At 41.2% G+C, this 22110-nt stretch overlaps 1 protein-coding gene across 1 annotated transcript in view; it reads right to left on the bottom strand.

The window, feature by feature from the left end:
• The window catches only part of POC1A (POC1 centriolar protein A), a 54708-nt gene that overhangs the window by 23311 nt on the left and 9287 nt on the right, over positions 1–22110 (bottom strand). Inside the window, exons 5-7 of the mRNA XM_010083901.1 lie at positions 20559–20692; positions 10242–10310; positions 6280–6372 (exon numbers count right to left, since the gene is read on the bottom strand). Of these exons, the coding sequence (XP_010082203.1) occupies positions 6280–6372; positions 10242–10310; positions 20559–20692 (296 nt within the window). The remainder of the gene's footprint in view (positions 1–6279; positions 6373–10241; positions 10311–20558; positions 20693–22110) is intronic.

Raw genomic sequence — 22110 nt, 5'->3', positions numbered from 1 at the left:
CTGAACCTCTGTCTCCTTGCAAAAAAAAAAAAAAACACCAAACCACAAACCAAGGTCACATGTTACAACAGGCTTACACGAGCAAGCTTCCTTCAATGAAAGAAGAGCGAAGGTCAGGCAGCTGTGAGTAACAATCTGCAACTGCACCACTTGTGAAGGATGTGGGGAAGAGCTCCTGAGCATCCACACCTATGAAGCTCCTGCTTGGACCACAAAGCAGGGTAGAAAGCAGTGGAAACATCTTGAGCACTCACCACACTATTGTTCTTTTACACAAATAATCTACCTGCCTATTCCAAGAGGAAGACAATCACATACCAGACTAGAGCTTCCTGCAGTGGGAACACATCCTCAGAAAAATAAGATGACAAGCAGATCAGGAAAAATAATTTTGCAGACCACATTTATCCTGAAGGCTGAAGGTTGGCTCTCCTGCTGTTGAATACAGGATTCCTCCCTTACAACTCTTAAAAATAAATAAATAGAAAGAGATGGAGGAGGTGCAAACAACAACACATTCACATCCAATTGCAAAGAGTCGCAGCTCTGTGCAATGAAACTGCTTCCCAGGAGGAGAGTTCACAGCAAATAAAAAAAATGTACAGAAGTATTTGTAATTATTAACAGATGCCAAAATTAGAGATAGTTATGAATTTGGAAGCCAACAGGTCAAAAAAAGGCACATCTGGCCTATGAGTAACTCAGAAGGAATTTATTTACACAAGGAACGAGTGGCTGACAGAATGAACTGCTGCAGTCAGCACAGAGACCAGGGGCTGAGCACAGGAGGCACCCAAGGTCACAAAACAGAACCAGCAAAGAAGAGAGGTGGAGTCAGCTTTGGACTTTCAGTTGCAGGCTTCAGACAACTTTATAACCAGATCATGTTTTTTGCAATTAGTCTCCAATCCTATTCAACAGAACTATTTTGGAAAAATTCTCATTGAAGAAATAAGTGTAGTCCAATGCTTGGAGAAAGTTTGAAACCCAGCAGTGTGGAAAGAGGCCTAAATGCCCGTCTTAACCAAAAGACTCATTTGAAGAGTCACAGGTTACTTCTTTAAGTCCTTTCTGCTGAAGCATTGCTCTTCTCAAGCTTCACTGTCAAGTCTGTTATGCCATCAGCTTTCAAATTGGGTAGCTCTGCAACTGAGTACCATTTAACTTCAAAGGAGCTCAAGATATTTAAAACATCTGTGCTCTTGAATTTCGAAAGAGCAGAAAGACTTCTTGGTCAGAGTGACAGAGGACAACTCTGCACCTCTGCCCACATCTCCCAAATCGCCCCTGCCAAGGGATTACCTGCTTTTGAGTACGTCTGCACATCCACTCACATGACGAGGTCTCTCAGAGTCCTGGCAGGAGCTGAAAACTAAGCTGCATATATCTAAGTTACATGGTTGAAGAATTCACAACTGAAGTGAAGTGGCAAGAGAAACACTTCTCCATCACCTGTAAGCTTATGTTTTGTTGTACTTGTAACTCTTGCCAGGATACCCTTAGTTTGAGATAAACAGGCTGCACGCAGCCCTTGCCATTTCACTGCCTTTTGGACACCTGAAGCTCCCACTCCCCCTGTTCAAGATAGCTCTGCCTCTGATGTCCTACAACACAAACAAGTTCTGAAGTATTTTTCTTTAGAAAGTTACATGCAGAGGCTGAGACTAAAGTCTCATCAGCCTCCTCCTTCGCATAGTATTTTGCACAGAGCTACAACATGCCTAAAGAAAGTTTATGTTTAAACTTATGTAAAGAATCTCTATATCAATGAATATTTCCTATTTTCCATAATAGAACTGTTTACCAACTTAGCTTATACTACAATGTTTTTACTCATAATTTTCAGTGTACAAGTTTATCTAAACACCCAAATGCTTTCTAACTGTCCATGTGACATCAACTGCTCAGCATTTGCTCGTAACTCTTGACCGTACATAGTCGTCTTGGAATTAGTCAACAATAGCAGCAGAGCTGTCACATAATGAAACAAGTGTTCTTGTATATTCACATCAGCTGTAACCGCATGTACGAAGCTTTCCTTGTATTTGGAAAAAAATCACCACCAAACCCTCAAAGTAAAACACATTATCCGCTCTCTCTGGAAAGAACAAATTGTATGATGAATGTTTTCACAACATATCAGATGGGTGAACACGTCCCTTGATCTGATCCTACAACTCTTCATGCAGACAGACCATTACGCTCACAGAGTTACTGACCCTGGACAAGTGCAAGAATCCATCTTTATGAAATCCCACGCAAAATCTATACCTCTTATTCAGACTTTCCTCGCTACTCAATACCACAGCTTCAAGCATTAATTTACTCTTACCTCTTAGATTCTAAATTAAAACAAATACAAACAGGTATAAAATCAAGACACAGGACTATATGACTTCATTTCTCCCTGTCAGCTTCATACTGCATTCATCACAAGTGCCTGCCCTTAACTGGTTTTCGAGGCAATTATGCAACACTTAATAGCAACAATCATTAGCTTATAATTCAAGAGTAAGCATTTATTTCAGACCTACTGTAACTCTGACCTAACATTTAGAGTCACACATCTACGCTAACATCACTTCTGACAGCTTTAGTGTTTCCTTTATCACACTTCTGTGTCTATGCTTTTACACCATAGTCACCACCGCAATTCCGGCTCATCATGAGCTTCTCTTTCCTTCGCATTAGTCCTTGAACGGAGCAGTTTTACTTTCAAAGCAAACTGCATCTCCCAAGCCTCATTTATTTACAGAAAACACAAGCAAGTGGGCAGAGCAACTTTGAAGTTCATGCCTATTGCTGCAAACAAGCCCAACACCCTGATTCATAATGAACTTTAACCAACTGCCTGAGAAAACAGCATCTTCTGAAGGCTCCAGTCTCCCTCTGCCTACGGAAGTGAAAATTGTTTGAGTTTGTTTTCAAGCTCACAAACCTTGACAATGTTTCATGTTTCTCTTATCCCACAGGGTATTTAGGATTCTTTTTTCTTCCTATTCATCTTGATGACAAACTAGCTTTGATGTCAGTTATTCTTTCTTAGCACTTGCATGTTAGTCTGACTCTCCCCATGAGAAACCAGGTACTAAACTGAGTGCTTTTTCACAGCCACTGTTTTGATTAGGATTTGTGCTTTCACAACACTTAACAAAAAAGTTACGTACAGCTACACATGACAGCATAAGCTCTGCATGGAAAAATATTCTCTCTGACTTAAGTAAAGAGTGAAAACAGATTCAAGATGCATTACTAAATCATGCGTTTCACGTGTTTTAGCAGTATCAAAACCAAATTAATAACCTAGCCACTGTTTTAAATGTAGTTACATCCCAAAATGTCTGCAAAACCGCAGTATCATTCAAAAAGCAGAGTCCTGGCACGCTAACACTGCAGTACAGAAAGCTGAAGCAGCTTCTCTTTCCATTGAAGGAAAAGGTGACCCTGGCATGAAACCATGAGCCACAGGTGGCAGTTTCAAGTCTGATTTTGATGGGAAAAAATAACTGATCTCAACTACACAAAATCCAAAGTACTTCGTTATTAAAAAGAAGACCTGCTCAAAACAAGAAGGAACTGAATATACAGTGAAATTTAAGTCTTTCAGTAAGCTTTAGCAGTGAGAGTACTCTTTAAGAGCCCAGTATAATAGATTTCTAAAATATGAGAGTCATGAAATTAACTGAAAGAAAAGAGTAGATTGCCATGAACAGCCAAGTTATTACGAAGCCAAGATTTCCATGCTGAGGTTAATACTTATTCCATAAAATAACAAACCAAGCCATTTTCAGATATATCAGCTTCTTTTTAACAGCAAAGAACACCTCACATCAATTCTAAATTTAAACTTAACCTATGGTATTCAAAACAAGATCTCAGGCTACATTGTTTATTCTTCCCCTTCTAACTTCAGCTATTACAACTGCCTTAATATTAAAGTATTGCATTTGTCATAACCTAATACACAAAGATGTTGAGTACTAGCCATATTTTGCATTTCCATTCTCATGAACTGTAGCGAGCTCTTAGCAGAGATGAGGTACAGGCTCTAGCATGCTACACGATTGTTCTCGTAACAGGCTGCCATAATACAGCTGATATCCCCCCCAAAATTTAGACTATATTGGCCTTGGTGGCACCAATCGGACTGCGTGACACAAGACAAACTGAAACTCCACTCCCTTATAGCAGGACAGAGCTCCATCACACTTTCAAGGCAAAACAATGATCTTAACAGCATAAAAGAGATCACATTGTTGATCTGCATCAGCCTTAGTCGACTAAGATACTGGTGTTAGTTCTGCCAGCTAGCACCCAAGCTCTCCATTGCAACCACCTTCACCCCTGCTTTTTAACCAGAGACAATTTTACTGTTGAAGGAGTCAAGGTGTAGTTCACAAGCCTCTATTCATGCTCATAGCTACTCCAGCAGATGCAGTGGAAGCCTCATTTGTGCTATTCAGAACAGAAGATACCACATTTTCTCAAGGAGTAAACAGAAAGGGAGAAGCCCACTATTGCTCAGGTTTTATCTTCTGTAAATTGCACGTAAGCTTTTCATGTTCAGGTAGTGCAGCTGCACACTCAAGCCAATGGCTGCATTTGGGTGGCAGTTCAAAATACTCACGCCTTTGAAGTAATTTAGGTCCCCAACCAAAAGTGTATGCCTCTTCCACATGACTCAGCATGGATTCACTTTGCGCTCTGTAAAAACACAGCACCTGATCCAAACCAATATATTGCACCTCAAAGAATTTGTAGTGCCCCATTTCCCACAGGCTCAGAGCACGAGCAGAGCAACCCCTTATAAACCAACACCACATGACATGGATTTGCCTGGCAGCAGTACACAAACAGTTGGTCCCAGCAGCATCTGTTAGAGATGTTGCCAGGTAAACTCTTCCACAGGGAAAATTCTGTTGGAGGGACAGATGTTCAGGGTGGTTAGTCATCGTTCAAGGGTTTTGTTCAGCAACTACCTTCAATGCACATCTTACCATCTGTTGACAGAGGTTCTATAACAGAGAACTAAGTTTTAGAAAAACTCCGGCATTTTCTTCCTTTCCTTAAGTTACTACTGGTTAATACGCTCTGGTAATAACAGCAGTGAAGAAAGGGGAAGCTTACCATAATCTCCTGTTAGCAGACACCTTGTCTACATTATTTAAGCCGCTCCTTGGAATGTTACTGAAAACAGTATTTCTTCCCATAAAGGCTTTCTTTGTCTCTGGTGTATTTCAGCCCAGAATTATACTACACAAGATCTTAAACTGAAGCAAAGAGAGTTCAGAGATAGTCCAGTTCAATAGGCTAATAAACAAAGAGGTCATTGGCCTGCTAGTTTCATAGCCTGCATAACTTTAGAGTCAGAACACACAAGAGGAGGAAAAGGAAGAAGTCAGTTTTAGCCAAAACCAGCCCAGGATCAATAAACACTTTCACCTCCTTCCTTCTGTGATTGCTTCCTACCATCCTCTCAGACTCACCTAGCACTAACATCCTCTGGTTTTGTTTGCTTTCTTTACAGAGCTCCCCACGTAGTAAGGCATCAGGTTTAGAGCTGCAGACTCAGGTCATGTCCATCACAAAATCCTACAGCTATTCCAACACCTCCAGCAACGGCCTGAAGCCATATTAAATAGAAACACTACTATGTTTAAGACAGAACTTAAGTTTAAGTAGCCCAGTAAAGAAGACCAAAGTCCTGGAGGTATAGTCAAATATATCAAAAATATACAAAGATTGACAAGACAAACTATAGAAGTTTAAGAGAAGCATCATCATGTGCAAAAATTATAACTCATTAGGCAGTAACTTTAAAGGGTTACTCTCATAATAGCCATGACATCCAACATCAGTACTACACATAGATCAGTGCATTGTACTGAATTACTCAGTTGGGGGATTTATCCATTAGATACAGTCAGAAATCAGATGTCTCTTAATACGTGGTTCAGGGAATGGCTATGAACTCATTTCTCCAGGTATTTAGGAGAGAGGCTGCAGTACAACAAGTCACCTATTTCTCACATGTGAAGGCTATGCAGAGATTTCCTTTGTCTTTGCTGACTTGTAAGATCATTATTTATCACTTTCCTACAAAGTACACACAGTTAAACAAAGCAAGCAAGACAAAATCAGTTAAAAACAGACAGCCTGCTGCTCAAATAGCAAGGAAAGATGGCTCTATAGTTCTACTGCCTGAAAGAGTCACATGCTTTCAAGTTGCAGAAAGTGTACTGAAAAGGAAATCTATATGATTTCTGCATGCTGACCTACCAGAGCGTGATGGGTCCCATCCACACTAGTGCCAGGCTTCTTCAGTACATCACCATAATCTGCTGCATCAAAGTTAGTCTTCCACACCATCACCTGCAGAAGAAAGGCAGGCGGTTACGTTATCTCTATCAACATTTTCCATCTACATTTGCTTAAAGGTCAATTTTGTCAACACAGCAGAGAAGAGTCAGCAGATGCACACTAAAGCTCACCTAAGAAAGCTTTGCCATCAATTCAATCAAGGATGTTATTTGTGAATATGCTACTGAACACAGACGTAGCATAACTGAGTTCTCAATGGGTGACCTAGGCCTTTCAACATTCTTTGGGTCAGGAACATCATGAAGCTAGAGCTACCAAGAGAACTTCAAAGCAACATGCAGATTATACCATTAAAACCACAAATATATCTAAATACCATGCTTAGCATTATAGCAGTTATCATCCACACACCCAAAACAACTAGTCACTAGTTTATCATCAGATTCTCTCATAGGAAAAGGAGTGAGTACTTTGAGAGTAGCATTAGAGATCTCGAGGTAGTTTGTCAGCTAAACACCAAACTTATAGGCTTCTCTCCATAATGCAATATTTATTTCAGAAAAGAAAAGAGGCCTCTAACACATAAACCACTTCAACATATCAAGAGTAAATCTATGGAGTAAAATCCCTAGCCATGGCTCTAGAAGTCTAAAAATGCCGAAGTGCAATCAATCAACTACTTCACAAGTCTGAAAGACATCTATGAATCCAGACAGCTCATCTTGGTTATCAGAAACATCAATGTTTATTCTTTGCTTACAAGTTTTCATCCAGGCTTTGCCTGAAATAAAAGAATTTTTCCTCTGTAGCTGCACAGTTAACCAACGAGGCCATACCACTGTGTAAGAGAAAAAAGTGATGCTCTTATTGCATAGACTGCATGGCCACCCCTGCCCTGTCTGAAGTGCTGCTTCTGGGTGCAAGAGTGGGTGCCAAAGACAATTGGACAAGCATCTCGGGCAGGCTGGTCAGACTCCCTGGAGCAGGAGCGTGGCAAGCAGTTGCTGCAAAGGAGATGGGCAAGTAGGAGCTTGTCCAGTTTCCAATTTTGCCTCCAACAAAAAGAATGTCCACAGAGGCAGGACGAGTTAACATGCTAGAAACTTGGGAGAGCTGCAGTTGATGAGATGATCCTATGGGCCTTCAACTCAAGAAAGCCACGAAGAAAAAAAATGCGCATGCAAGACAAAAAAAAAAAAAAAAGGAAAAAAACCCCAGCAAGACTGCTCTCACCATCAGCAAGTATTCCAAATCCTCATGAGATGCCAAAACAGCTGCCTGAACGAGGTCCTCCCCCACACCCCAAGAACCCAATGGAGCCCAAAGCCAGTCTAGAAGCCGGTCTAGAACCACCTCCCTGCCAAAAATCCCAACTCCACAATTCATACTTGCTCTGACTGCACCAACACCACCCCAGCTCTACGAACAACTGCCTGTCAAAGGCCCTGATCAGGGAAGGCCTTGGGATGTCTCAAACATCTGGGCTGTAAAAAGGCAATGGGCAACAAGCCTATTCCTTGCTGATAAGAAGCAGCAAAGAACGCAGCAAAGGCTTTAGTCCCCTCACTAACCAAGGACAAACTTTTGCTTAACAAGGTCGTTGCCCCCAGCTCTAAGGTGCCAACCAGGTGTTGAAGAAACATGTAGATGTGGTGCTTCGGGACATGGTTTAGGGGGTTAGGTGGTGTTGGGTTGATGGTTGGACTTTATGATCCTTGAGGCCTTTTCCAACCTTAATGATTCTATGATTCACAGCTAGAAAGGGTGCTGTTACAACAAAGATGGGCACTGCCACCTAGTCTAACGTGGGGATTAAGAGCAATGCAACACAGCTCAGTGAAGACTGATGACAGAAAAATGGATACTTACTCACACCACTACTTTGGGTTGAAGTCTGTCCATATCTTCAGGGGGGGAAGTCACACTATGTTAAAACCAGTATATATTCACAACACAGCGTGCAAATGACACCACCTGATTCCAGCAGGCTCATATAACAAGCCTGTTTGCAGTTCAGTAATTAAACATGGTTTTTTTAGACAGAGTACGTGTCTAAACTACCCCACAAAAAAGTTATTGTTATTTCTCCTGGGTCCACAAAGGTAGTGTTCAGCGAGATCTGTTCCACTGAAAAAGCTCCTTGTATAGGCACAACTGGCAATCTAAGACTGATGCTGGATTTAACGCATAAATACACTGTATGTTAAAGTCCTTTCTTCATGCAGAAAAGGAAGCACTGCCTGCATTTTCAGATACAAACCTAAGAGGCAAGAGGCAATTCCTTCATGGGAGCTTACAACAGGACAGCCAACAGCCACCCTTCCCAATACACACAATTGAGAAACGTGCAACCTTGAGCTAAGGTGGAAAGGGCTGCCAAAGAAGTCGGTATGTGAGCACATGCCATAAATGTACCTTTACAAAGCACCTCTCTGGGGAGGCACTGCTATTCAGCATTTCAGTTTAACACCACCAGGTGATACTCTGCAGTGAGCATTACTTTGTTTAGAGAAATCCCAGCCATTGGAAAGACAAAGAAGGAGCTGATAATACAAAAGCCTTTTGAAGGAATCTACACAACAGAGAAATGTAGGCTAACACATCCTCTTAAGTTAAAAATGAAATAAACAGCCAGCTTCTTGGCTATACCCAGAAATTGAAGACAAATAAAATTTCTGAAGTTTTCTACCAAAAATAAGGACAATGAATTGCTATATAACTGCAACTTCCAGCTACATCAGGGCTTTTAAGTAAGAGAGAAGCAACAAAAAGGCATGTTTGTGCTTGTTTGTGTTAGTTAAGTATTTCAAGAGCAAATCCTAATAAGGTGACCCCAATACAATTTTATAAGACAAAACCCAGGATGCATCTCTTCAAAACAGTCTGTTTAAAGCCTTAAACAAAAAGTCGTCTTAAAAGCAACAGGATGACAAGTTATACGACATATCTAGGCAAATCTATAAAATACACTTGAAATGTAGCAGCTCATGAAACTGTCATGGGCTACAACCCCAGGATTGTTTTCCTTCTTGGTAGTATGCAAATGAAAACATACATTGCGTAGAGAACCCAGCAAGTCATTTCAGCATGGTCCAGACATACTGGGTATGTTTTTGCTTTTCCCCCCTGACAACAGAAAACATAACCCAGCAGCTTTTAAAGAAAAGTGAATCTGGGTTGTAACTCAGAACCAGAAGTAAAAGGAAGATATTTCCCCTTCTGCCCCAAGTGCTTCATCCACAAAAGCCCTTTACCAGCAGTACTGAACACCCAGGCTCTCAATCCTAGTGCAAACATTAAGGTCAGCAGAGAAAAGTCCAGCTCTGACCCAAAAAGCTGTGCAACTGCAATATTAGCACAGCTTTGCACCATGCTCCCATTAACAGAGAGACCTGCAGCCCATATTCACGTCCAATCAGACTCAAAACCACCTGGTCAATCACTGCAGAGGGCTTAGCCACAGCATCTCAAATAAGGCAGAGAGAGGAGGAGAGCCCTGAGGAATACGAAATACAGAGCACTGTACACCAGTGGAGCCTGGAAGAGTATTCAGGGCAAGCATCCCTGCCTGCCTTGTCCTTACGCTTGTATCTCAGACCTAGCCAGTGGCAATCAGGAGACCATCCCCCAGCACAGCCTGTGACACTCACAGTATCTCAACACAGCCATTTGTACACCCATCTAACTGCCTCCCCAGCAGCAGACACCTCAGAAAGGCATACAACAAGGGCCTTATATAGGGCAAATGTCTTCTGTTGTGCGTACCCATTCCCAGATAATCCAGCTGAAGTGCTTCCTCAATAAAAAAGTCTATGTTTAATATCTCTCACAGTTTTTAATATTTCTCTTTGAAAGCAGCAAGAAGCCAAGAAAACAGTAACAATAGGGCACAAAACTATCAAATTAAACTAGCCAGATACCTGTTCATCAGAACCTCCAGAGGCAAATAAGTCTCCAGCTCTTGAAAATGCTACACAGGTAGCTGGCCCCTGCAAACAGATTTAAAAGATAGGTTTAAAAAAAAAAAGTGAAAGAAAACAAAGTGTTATAAAGCTCAATTCCTTAATTCATTACAGCTTTACAAGGTGTTTATCATTTGACATCAGCAATCTAAAGGCAAAATTTAAGAAGCTCGTATCTGTCAGGTAACACACAAGCTCACTGGCACTTACTTACCATTGCCCATATTTTTGCCCCCAGTTTAAGACACCCACTTTTCAATATCCATGGTATTAAGACAGAGTCAGGAACAAACCAAGTTTTACAGCTTCAGGGTCTTCCTTGTTCCCTCTCCCCTTTAGAATTAGAAGTTTCTAAAACTCCTCTTCATTTATTAAAAGCAGAGAAACTGCTGAGTTTTGTTAAATGCAGCCTTAAGTTAAGACACCTGACAGAAAGGTTTAAAGCAGAAAAGGAGGTTTAAACACAGATACACGCAGAGCAGTATCAAAAAGCTTACTGAGAAATATTGTAGACAAAGTACCCCCACTACTGACAATTCTAAGCATTCATTAATGACAAACCATGTCCCATAAAAATATAAGGTTTTTTTAAATAAATTTGAGAAGTGATGAATCCACTTTTCAGGCTTCAGTTGCCAAGCCCTCAGAACCTATGTTTTCCAAGCTCCTCCTCACCCCATGGATACAGGAACCATGAAAAGAAAATGCACTAAGCCAAGATTTTCACACAATCACAGAACTCCAGGGGCCAGAACCTCAAACATTACCCAGAATCTTCGAGACATTGACACCACAAGATGGCAAATGTCATGGACCACTGTGTGCACCAGATTCACCATGGAAAACAGTATCTTCTCTCCACATGCTTTCCCAACAGCCTTCCTCTGAAAATATATAACTGTCACTAAGGGACAGCATAAAACACATGACCGATGATAAAAATAGCCAACAGGTAGGGCTACAGGCAAGAAGTGAAAAAATCAGTTCTATCACAAAGGAAAAAGCTTGGGGGCAGTTTGGTTGGTTGTTTTCATCTGTTGTTTGGGGTTTTTTTGTGGGGTTTTTGTTTTGTTTTGTTTTTTAGAGTCACCACATGCTCTCCCCTCATACTTCTATGATATTCCATACAGAAGACTCAAGGCTTAAAAGCTCTTGTTTATTCCACCACAACATAACTTCAAAACATGCTTGACCAGCTACTAACAAAAGCAATCAATTTGCATCAATTAGTTTGGCCAAGGTTAGATGCATTTTAAGTCCAGAAATCCATACAAGCAGAATAACTGAACACATAAGATTCAGTATTCAGGGCAGAATCCAACTACCCATTTTATTTGAGACTTGGCAGTCAAGAAGCCCACAAAGTTTTCAGCACAGGAGGAAGAAAAAGCCAAGGCTACCTGAGGAGCACTGGTAAAAAGAAGAGCACTGACTGGCAGACAGCAGCATCAGCAGAATATACGGTATTTGTACGTTAGCTTCTATTTACTGTATTCTGCAGGACAACCTAGAGTTTTGCAGAAGGCAGCTATCCTCTTTGGATACAAACTAGCAGGACAAAGTCACCACATGGGGACATTCAAAGACATCAGAAGCATAACAGAATCACTGCTTCATATCCCCTTATGTGTGGAGCTTGTGGCCAAGCAATGTCAGAGGCTTCAAACCAAACAGGCACCAGCAGCAGCGCAGGAGAAGGCACGCAGCAGGCAGGCACTCCTTACACCACCATCATCTGCCATTTTAAGCTACAGTATAATGATCTATGCAGGTTTGGGTTAGTTGTCAGGTTTTTAACTGAGGAATAAAAGGCTGGCTTAAACTGCTTTTCTCTTAGTAGTTTTACAGAAGAGATGCCAGAGTTAACGCATCCAGGATCATCTCCATGCAGCACAGGTCCTTGCCTTTCGAAGAAATCTCACTCTTAAAAAAAGTCAGTTCCGAGAGACTTTAAATGGTGCTGACTGCTGAAGCACTGCTTGAGTAAAAGCATGCATTTCACACCACACATCTATTTTAATACATTTTCAGTCCTTCAAAAAGCACACAGGAGGATGCACATGAGAAGGATGAGGCAGGCACTCAGAGATGCAGTTAAACAGAGCTGGGATCAAGCACAGGCACAACGGACAAAATGTTCTGCTTAGAATAAACAGCTGAGGACCCAGATAGTAAAGTTTTATGTCAGCTACTGAACACATTACTTTGCAGACTGCACTAAGTCTGAGCTTTTGCCCATGCTGGAATGGGCAGAAGGAGGAATGAGCATTTGCAGAGGCAGCCTATGGCCAAGTTTGCTCGGCCAGCAAGCTGAACTAGTGACAGGCTTAAAAAAAAAACCACAAAAAACAACCAGAAAAGCCCTAACAACAACCATCAGAAAACTCCATCACACAAACATACACCTCCTGACAGATGCAGAGTTATCCTCTTTCAAGTATGATCACGTATCTCAGAAGCCAAGTAAGAAGCTTTTCCTCACCATGTATCAAGCTGCAAGGACAGACTTTTCTATTAAGATTTCACATCTTCCCCATGGGCATCACACGGAAACCTCACACCCAGTTTGCTTCTGCTTTCCCTTCTTTTTCTCCTTTGTAAAAGTGAGCTCATCATTATAAATCCCGAAGGTAGAAAAAAACCCAAATATTGTATTTGGGATAAACACCCAACCCTCACTGCAGCCTGTGTCTCAGCACTGTGTGCTTTCAAATATGCTGGCACAAGGTTATGCCAGTTTTGAGGCTTTCTAATAGGAACATGTCACTCGAGAGACCTGGCACAAGGTTATGCCAGTTTTGAGGCTAATAGGAACATGTCACTCGAGAGATCTTGCCAGAATTGATCTAGTAGAAGTAATTTCAAAGTGCATGTGCAGTCATTAGCGTGCCTGAGCTTGTTCAACTAACACAGCATTAAATAGTACAGATATTTCAACCAAAGACACCACCATCAATCAGCTGAGACAAAGCGTGCTTCCACCTTCTCCTCCCGCCCACCTTCCCCGGCAGTTCAGCTCTCCGATCACACTGTCAGGAATGGAGACCCTCTAAGAAAATGCAAAAGCAGGAGACACGCAGTAAGAAAGGGCAGAAACAAGTACATAGCCAGAAAACTGCACAGCAGTGAATACTGCTCAAAGATAGCAGAGCTGAGGATACAGAAGCTGTGCTCTGACTGTAATAAACCAGTCAGGGTGAGAAAAAAAAATTGTTCAAGTCATTGCTTAAGACAAAATGTTCAGGAGCAAGCACAAGTGAAGAACACTGGAGAGGAGCAATGTTTCACGAAGTTATTTTTATCAGTCTAAATATTTCAGTGTATTTAGACAAAATTTAGCACAATACAAATCACATCAAAACAGGCAATGAACTGACTCCAAAGTCACGTCATTCTGAAAGGGAAAAAAGAAGTTCAACAGAACATATTCCTCCTAAAATAGAAATTTATATCAAAGACTGAATGTGCCTTTATAAACTGAAAGAAAAGGAACAAACAAGTCTACAGACAAAACATCCTCTACAGATTTGTTGACATAAATTAAGTGAAAAGTATTTTTGCTACATAGACTTACAACACTCTTCCCGGATATAACAGGTTTGCTATAGCAACATACAAATAATAATTTGCCAAATATTCTCGCAATTTAATATAAACACACAGAACAAAAATAAAAAGCTACACATGCCAGTGACTAGACACAACCGTACTCCCATTTGTTCCAGGTAAGCAGAGCAAAGATCAAAGGTTTCTGATGCAGTCCTGGACAACAGGTACATGGTTGGAGACTGAAGAATTCAAATCTTCCTTCAGATTTTTTCCCCTTTAAACTTACTGTTCGCATTAAAAGCATCAAAAAGCAGCAGCTGCATATTCTTCTACACAAGTTGTAGGGAGAATTTTAAGCTTATTTCCCATGCAACTAGAACATGTGGGATGCAGCAACTTTCTAAAGGATTACTTCACTCCTCTTTCTGTAGCAGGATACAAATGTCCTTCTATTAGTATTCCCTGGGGGTTCAGAATTTCCAGTTCTGCATCCTCATTGCGCAAGGTGCTGTATGCAAGCTGCTAGCACAAGTCCCCAAACTCCTACAACTTCTTGCCTTAGATTAAACAGAAAACTGCAGAAAGAAGGGACTGGACAACGAGATACACCAAGCCAGTGGTAAGGAACACTTCTATTTAGTTCTTAGCACACCAACTACATGAGGTCTATCGAGCTTTTGTGCATGTCAAATAGAGTTTGAAGTCATAATAATAATTTTGGTCATACTGGGAGAGAGCTGCAGAAAGTTTTAAGGAAAGTACAGAATTGAGCAAAAAGTCATGCACTGGAAACACTAAGTGGGAAGAACATTGCCACTAGTCGATATTCAACTCATCTCCTCTAGCGAAAGAGGAGCACCAGGCAGGGTGGGGACAAACCCCAGGGAGCCTTGAAAAGCACAAATCACTCACACACTAGAAAAGGCAAGGAAACTGGAAACAGAAAAAAGGAAGCCATACAGAAGGAATGATAACAGGATCAGACTTAGTCCTTTGCAGCAGCATTCCCAACAAACAAGATTCAGGCAAGGTCAGACAGCCATGCCATGGTAGCCAAAACACCAGGTGACATCCCACTTCCAGCTGCACACGTAGGTAAGAAGGGTGAGGCACGGCATATGACACAACCTAATTTATGTGCAGACCACCCCCCAGAGATAGAGATTATACCCTTGCCTTGTTTTCCCACTTCCAATAGATTGAGGCTAATGATCACAGGGCCTTTATTGCCCCAGCAATCCACAGGTTGATCAGCTTACACAAAATATGAAGCGTGGCCTTAGAAAAAGATGTTCAGAACTATTCTGAATGGCTTGAACACGTTCTTTGCCTAGAAAGATGGGATCTGAAGCCAGGACACAGCTTACAGCACTGAATGAGTAACTGGCAGGATGGCAACAGCATCAGTAACAACTGACACAGGAATGACAAGAGACAACAGGAACAGCATCCCTGAACACAAAGCTTTCAGAAGTGGAGCTAAAGATAGATCTCTCCAAAACAAATACCTAAGAGAAAGGCCAAGAGTTTAGTTTGGAGAAATGGAAACATGCCTGGAGCGAACAGTCACACCTGCAAGGAGACAGCAGAAGAATGTGTACCATCTATAAATAATAAGCAGATAATCACAGAGAAAGCCCTCTTGAATACCACTTCCTCCTCCATAGAGCTGCTGGAGGACAGAAGGCACACGGTTTCAAGAAGAGCAGGGCCAACAGCAACAGTCAGTTCAAGTTAAGAGGGGCCAGACTTGTGAGCTTCAGCCAGTAACAGAGTTTTAACATTTTGGCTTCAGCATAACAGGAGAAACAAGAGCCAGGCTGGAGAGGGTCCAGGAAAAAAACAGTTTAATGATGCACAGTCCGCACAATGGAAGGAGAGGCAGCGAGGAAGGTAGCTGGAGAGACAAGTGGGGCCAAGGATGCCAGTAGCTTTTTCCTTCCCCCCACCTTCCTTTTTTTTCTAAATCCTGAAAGAAACTAATGCATACCAGAGAAGAGTCAGATAAGAGAGTAAGGGAGGTGCCAAGAGCTAGAGGATGCAAGTAGTTGTATTAAAGGAGAGCTTCCCCTTCCACTGCCCACAAAAGGAGATGCAGAAGTGGGAAGACACAAGCCAGTACACTCAAACTCTCCTAGAATAGATTAACTAGTGGAAAGAGAAAAGGAGATATGACTGGTGATGAGGTCAGAGAAGCAAATCCAGCAGCAACCAGCACACTGGGATGCCAGGTATGGAATCATCAGTTCAAGGCATAAAAGAAATAATAAACAGAGCAGTCATTGCCACTGTTCACAGTGCTTTCAGCTACTTCATGGCAAAGAACAAGTGATCAAGGCAATTAGGAAAACACCAAGAGCAGGTAAGAAACTTGAAAAATACATTCGAGGGCCAAAGAACATAGAGGGCCTGAGGCAAGATGCTGATGTGATAGGTGAAAGACACACGACTTGGTTTCAGCAGCAGAGAGTGCAGTGAAGAGAGTTCAGTGCAGACCAATTCAAATTAACAGACCTTCTGATAAAGCTGAAGCACTGAGCCTGTATCTCAGGCTCAATGATGAACTTGCAGCAAGGAAACCCACAGCTATGAAGATCTAGTCAATCCTATCAGAAAAGGTGAAAGACAATAGCAGGATACTTATCTGGTACAGGATGTAGCACTTATCCTGCAGAAGCAGCATCAGACAGGAAAATCCAGATCTTAGAAAAAAAAAATAACTACAAAAAAAAGCTATGAAAGCCATGGATGTTTGTTGTCTTTCCATAAACAACACAGATACTATAAAGACAATGTGGAGAGTGGAAAAGGTGTCAGCACAGGCACTGCACACTGGCAAATCAAGAGGCGCAGGACAGAGCCGAGTACTGTCCTCAAGAGGGAATGGAGGGGAAAGCAATAAGGACTGTGGAAAGAATCCACATCTCTAATAGTAAGGGCAAGAAAAGTTTTTAGACAAAACGGGCAGATTCCTAGAAACTGCACAATGAGTGTGATAACACAAAGCAGAGAAAGGAAGAGAGAAAGGGAACCAAGGAGAAAAGCAGAGGACAGAGATGGCAAAGGCAACAAGCGATGTTTTCACGCAGAATACCTCTGACAAGAAGTCACAAGGATTCTCAATCCACTGAGCTTTGAAAAATTCCTGTATTACTACATAGAATAAGACTGTCATGCCTGCACCTTCCTTCTCCAGGGAGTAAGGGCTACAGCTAACACTGGGAAAATTTATACTGGCACCTTATAACTGAATGTTCAGTATCTTTTTAACTCCTGAAAGTTTCAGTTTAAAAAAAATTACAAGGGAAGAACAGAGAACTCGTATTTCCTTTTATTACTCAGAAATGCTAATCTAAGTCAATTGCTTGTTGCTTGCAACACATTCTTCTCTGCCTCTGTTGGTCCAGGTCTGTGCAGCCCTCGGATATCCTCACATCCTTCAAAGAGGACTAGGCCTGCACAGATGTTTAATGCCACCTAGTTGAGCTGGCAGCAGACTGTAAAGGAGCACACTTGTTTCTCATGCACCTGCTCAGAAGATCTTGCTCTTCAGTCAGGCAGCAAAGCAGAAAGCACTTATGTCACCGAGATAGGCAGAATGCAGCTACTTCATGGTTCAAGTCAAGGTTGCTTGGAGAATGGTAACTTTGCATTTTCTGGCTTCCTATTTATAAACATACCCATGCAGATGTTTTCTAAATATTTACTGAAAATTTCCATTTCACTAAGGAAGTCAGTCTGGAAATGCTCTAATCAAACCGCCCCAAAGGGCAGACAGGCACTGTGTACATACCTGCTCTCCTCCAGCAACTTTCTGGAGGTGACTTAGGGGCCCTAAAACATTCTGTTCCTCAACAATTATTCAGTACCAGAAGTGGACTTACGTACCAAGCTGGTGTCTCATCTGTATGGAATTAGGTAAGAGTACTTCACAGCTTGAAGCACTCCAGAACTAAAATATGCAGCACAATACAGAATGATATTTTGCAGCTGCAAGATGTCAGCTCCAAGCTACAAACTCCTGTCTCCAACGATCCTTCTGCTACAAGGGAGCCAGCTACATTACAATTAAAGACAGCAATGTAAACTTGGCAATCCTCCCTATATAAACTACAGCTAATCAGCTGCTAACAAATTCCTGGCACTCCAGCAGTTGCGTCAAAGTATGTCTAAAGGACCTTAAGTTTTCTTTTTTTTTTTCCTTCGAGTGCCCACTCGCATGCAGCCTTCTCAGAACATAACAGCAGTCAGCTGTCAGAGCAAGAACAAAATCTCAACCAGCATATGCACTCACACAAGTCATAACTCAAGAATGTCTTCAGAACATGCTGTTCATTTGGTGACTAAACTATAGCTCTCACTTGAAAAGGCAAATTACTTATGACCATAAAACCCACACCCACTTCCTTTTTAGCCACTTGGAGATACCGGCAGATATCACAGTGAGAACAAAGGGGAAAAAAAAAGCCCTCAGTATTAAGTAGCCTGGGTTTATCTATGAGCAGAGCAGGCTGGAGAAGCAGCCAGGGCAGGCCTCCACCTCAGCAGCTTCTGATGAAAGCAGGGCCTGTGGTCACTGCCGGTTGCTTACTGTGAATGAAGCACAGATCATCATACACTTTTAGTGGAAAAGTACAGTATCTGGTTAAATCGGGCATTAAAAGAACCAACCCACAACCACACAGCATATGTCAGCAGAGGGAATACCACCAGCCCAGGGCTATCCAGGACTGGTTCCAGAGCCATCTTGGTGCAAAACCCTTAAAAACAACCAGAAAGCACTACCAGCCACTTTTATACTTGTACTTGTTTACAAACTGAAGGAGGTATAATCCCACAATGGCAACTACCCTTCAGCTGTGCCAGTGTCAAAACATTTCTAATACCAGTTAGATGCCTAGCAGGGAGTGGCAGACATTGTCTTACTGATCTGAAACAGTAGGGAAAAAATATGGAGCTTTAACTTTACTTCTGAACAGATGATTCACAAACCAACTGCTTTGTAGAAGCCCCAAGTTAAGTACAGTATTAGCCTAAAGGGACTTTCTTGCATCTAATTCTGAAGACCTCCATCACCATAATTGGTTTTAGGCACCCCTTCAAAGCTAAACTTTTTTTTTTTTTGTGCCACCACACTGAGTGAGGAGCAGCCTACAGCTTAGAAGGGAGCAAAACAGAAGCAGGTTCAGCCACATGCTGAACAATAACCAGGCACCTGAAGAAAGGATGAGAGGTGCAAAGATCCACTGTCCCTCCACACTTGCCTTTTTCCAGAAGGCTACTTCCTAAGAACTCACTTGGGCAATTAACACAAAAGACAAATATGCAAATGAGATTAAGACAACAGTTAGAAGCTTTGCAACCTCTATCTGATAAGAGTATAAGATAACTTGGTTCAGTTTTCAAAGTAAGAAAATTTTATGCAGTCAAGGTTTACATGTTAGGCTAGCCAGCATTATCTTTCCCCCATTCTTTTCAGCATTTGAACCCTTTGGTCAGTTTTAATCACATCTTCCCATGAAGCAGAGCTTGAAGTATAAGGTTGTCCTATTTTGCCATTAATATTACAAAAAAGAAGAAAAGTTTATTAACACATAGTATAAGAGAAGTTACAGAACAAACCTGACATTTTTAGACAGACAAGGCAGTCACTAAACATAAAGCCACAAAAAGCCAGAATTATCAGTTTTGCAACTCAGGCAGCTACTATTATTGCCCAGACCAAATCTCCAACACCCTCAACAGCTTCAGTCTGTGATTTTCCCCAGCTAGTTTTGATGCTTTAAGACTCAGCTCCCATTTTAACAAGAGACACAAATGGGTTAAGAATTTCTGTTCTATTTGTCCCTTTGGAAAGGAAACCTTTAAAGCAGGTCTGCTTTTTCATGCCTTTGAGCCCCACCCAGCATGGACAATGAAATTAGTCTATTTTAATTTAACATTTTAAAAGAGAGCTCCAAGCATTCATATAATTAACCTTACAAGCAACACATCCAGCAGCACAATACTAATAGGCCAATCAGTTAAACTTAACCAACCAGCAGCATTTATCACCTTCAATTATTTAATTCAGCCTGTTAACAAAATTGAAGCATGTTCCCAAATCACATCCCAAAACTGTATTTCTTCCATTTCACCATTACTGTCCTTAAGCCTCCTGTCAGGTGAACAGTATTTATCTTCACAACATCACCTTCAATTATTTAATTCAGCCTGTTAACAAAATTGAAGCATGTTCCCAAATCACATCCCAAAACTGTATTTCTTCCATTTCACCATTACTGTCCTTAAGCCTCCTGTGTCAGGTGAACAGTATTTATTTACTTCACAACAGTAATGTCAGGGGCCAACTGTTACTTGCAACACTCTAGAGAAGGAGAGAGCCAGAGCTGCGGTACAGAGTGCACAACAGACCCTGGATTACAGTCTGGGGCACAGCTCTGACTGTGTCCCTTAGGTCCTAGACTTGCATCCTCAACACTGGAGCTTCCTTTCTGCCTTGGTTTCTCATCCTCTCCATTCCTGCCTTATCTCCTTCCCTCCCCATAAGTTTTCCCTTCAAAACAGACATGATCTCAAAGGTTATTATCATTATTATCATCATCATCATTCTATGCAAGGAATTTTTCAAAAGGTTTTTTGCCATGAAGAATGAAAGGTTCAAGCACAAATTTGCCCAGTTTGTTATGGGTTTGTATGTTACCAATAAAAAAGGCTGTGTCTCACCTGGTGACCATGAAGAGTATATAGAAGTCTTCCTTCTAGCAAGTCCAGAATTTTAAGGGTTGAATCATTGGAAGCAGTAATCAGATAGTTTCCAGAAGGGTGAAAGGAAAGACTGTTTACCACAGCACTGTGCACTAAAGATGGAAAAAATGTACATAACAATCACCAAGACCAGTTTACATAAGCCCAAGGCAAAAGAATAAAATAAAGTACAAGTACATTCCAATTTCCTGTTATAAAGTTTAATAGGAAAATTATCATGGGGGAAACATTCCACAAAAACTCTTCAAAGCATTGGAGAACAAGGGCAGTATTCAATTCCTGTAAAAATAGGCACTACTTTATTGAAAGGAAAAAGGAAGCTTTGCCAAGTTTTCTGGGAGATTTAAGGCTACAAAACCTTCCAGCATAGCCCCAAAATGTAACTATATGCACAAGTGAGCTATATGATTCTGTGAGAGAGCCGGACACTGACATATTTTACTACTGTGGAGCTGCTGTTTTCCCTCTCAAGTCATTCTAGAATAAAATCTATATGCTAGTACATTAAGGAGAAGACTGAAATTACGATAAAACATTAACTAGCAGTTGGCATTGCACAGGCTCTTTTGGTTTACTATTCAATTCTAACCAAAACTGGGTTTAAGAGAAACTAGGAAAGAACAACCAGCAACTTGAAAGTGGTCCAGTACAAGCATTATTTCTTCAGACATCCAAGTTGTCTCATCAAAAATCTAAACCAAGTATGATCAGACAAACTACTAAGAGTGTGAACTTCCAGTAAAGCAATCCTTCCTGCATGAAGATGAAGCCTGAGTTATTTTGAAAAGAGCTAAAGAAAATGCTCTAGAAAAAAGTCAAACTACACTTTTACGTTCACTGTAACATTAAATATCTACCTAATGCAGAGCTTTTTTTCCCCCTCCCCAAACTTTTACAAAACAGACTATTGAACACATTTATGAGAACATGCAGTACTTTACATATGCACAGCTTTAAGCATATGTGACATTACAAAACATTAAGACTATGAAGAGGGTTTAAACTATCCCATCATTCTTAATTACACTATGTGCCCTCCAAATGTTCTGGTATCTCAAATCTACTACTACTACTGATACACACATCCTCCCCCCCCAGATAAATTTATATTCCCTTGGGAGTCTACTGTGCATTTCAAATCCAAACTGCATGTTAAAAAAACCTCAAAATACAATTTTAAAGACACTAGAAACAAATACTGGGGTTTTTTGCAGATGTGGATTTGAAGCAGAAATCCAAAATAACCTTCCTCAACTGTAAAACAGAATGTATCTACTTTTTAAACTCTCATTAACACTGGTTACCTCAGCTTAAGTTCTGAGAACATAACTCCTCTTGACCTTGGATTAATAAACACAGAAGAAAACATTAACTCAATACAAGTAACTTCTAAACAGTTATTCTTGTTGGTGAATACTGCTTCTATCACACAGATAGATCTTCCTTTACCCCTCCAAGTCCTGTACACTATGTAGTAAAGGAGCAAAGGTCTACCTGGAGTTTTTCCTGC

This window comes from Pterocles gutturalis, unplaced genomic scaffold (genome assembly GCF_000699245.1).
Source record: "Pterocles gutturalis isolate BGI_N339 unplaced genomic scaffold, ASM69924v1 scaffold15130, whole genome shotgun sequence".
Taxonomy (NCBI): Eukaryota; Metazoa; Chordata; class Aves; order Pterocliformes; family Pteroclidae; genus Pterocles; species Pterocles gutturalis.
The sequence above is the reverse complement of the archived record's forward strand: the minus strand, read 5'-3'. Positions and strand labels throughout refer to the sequence as shown.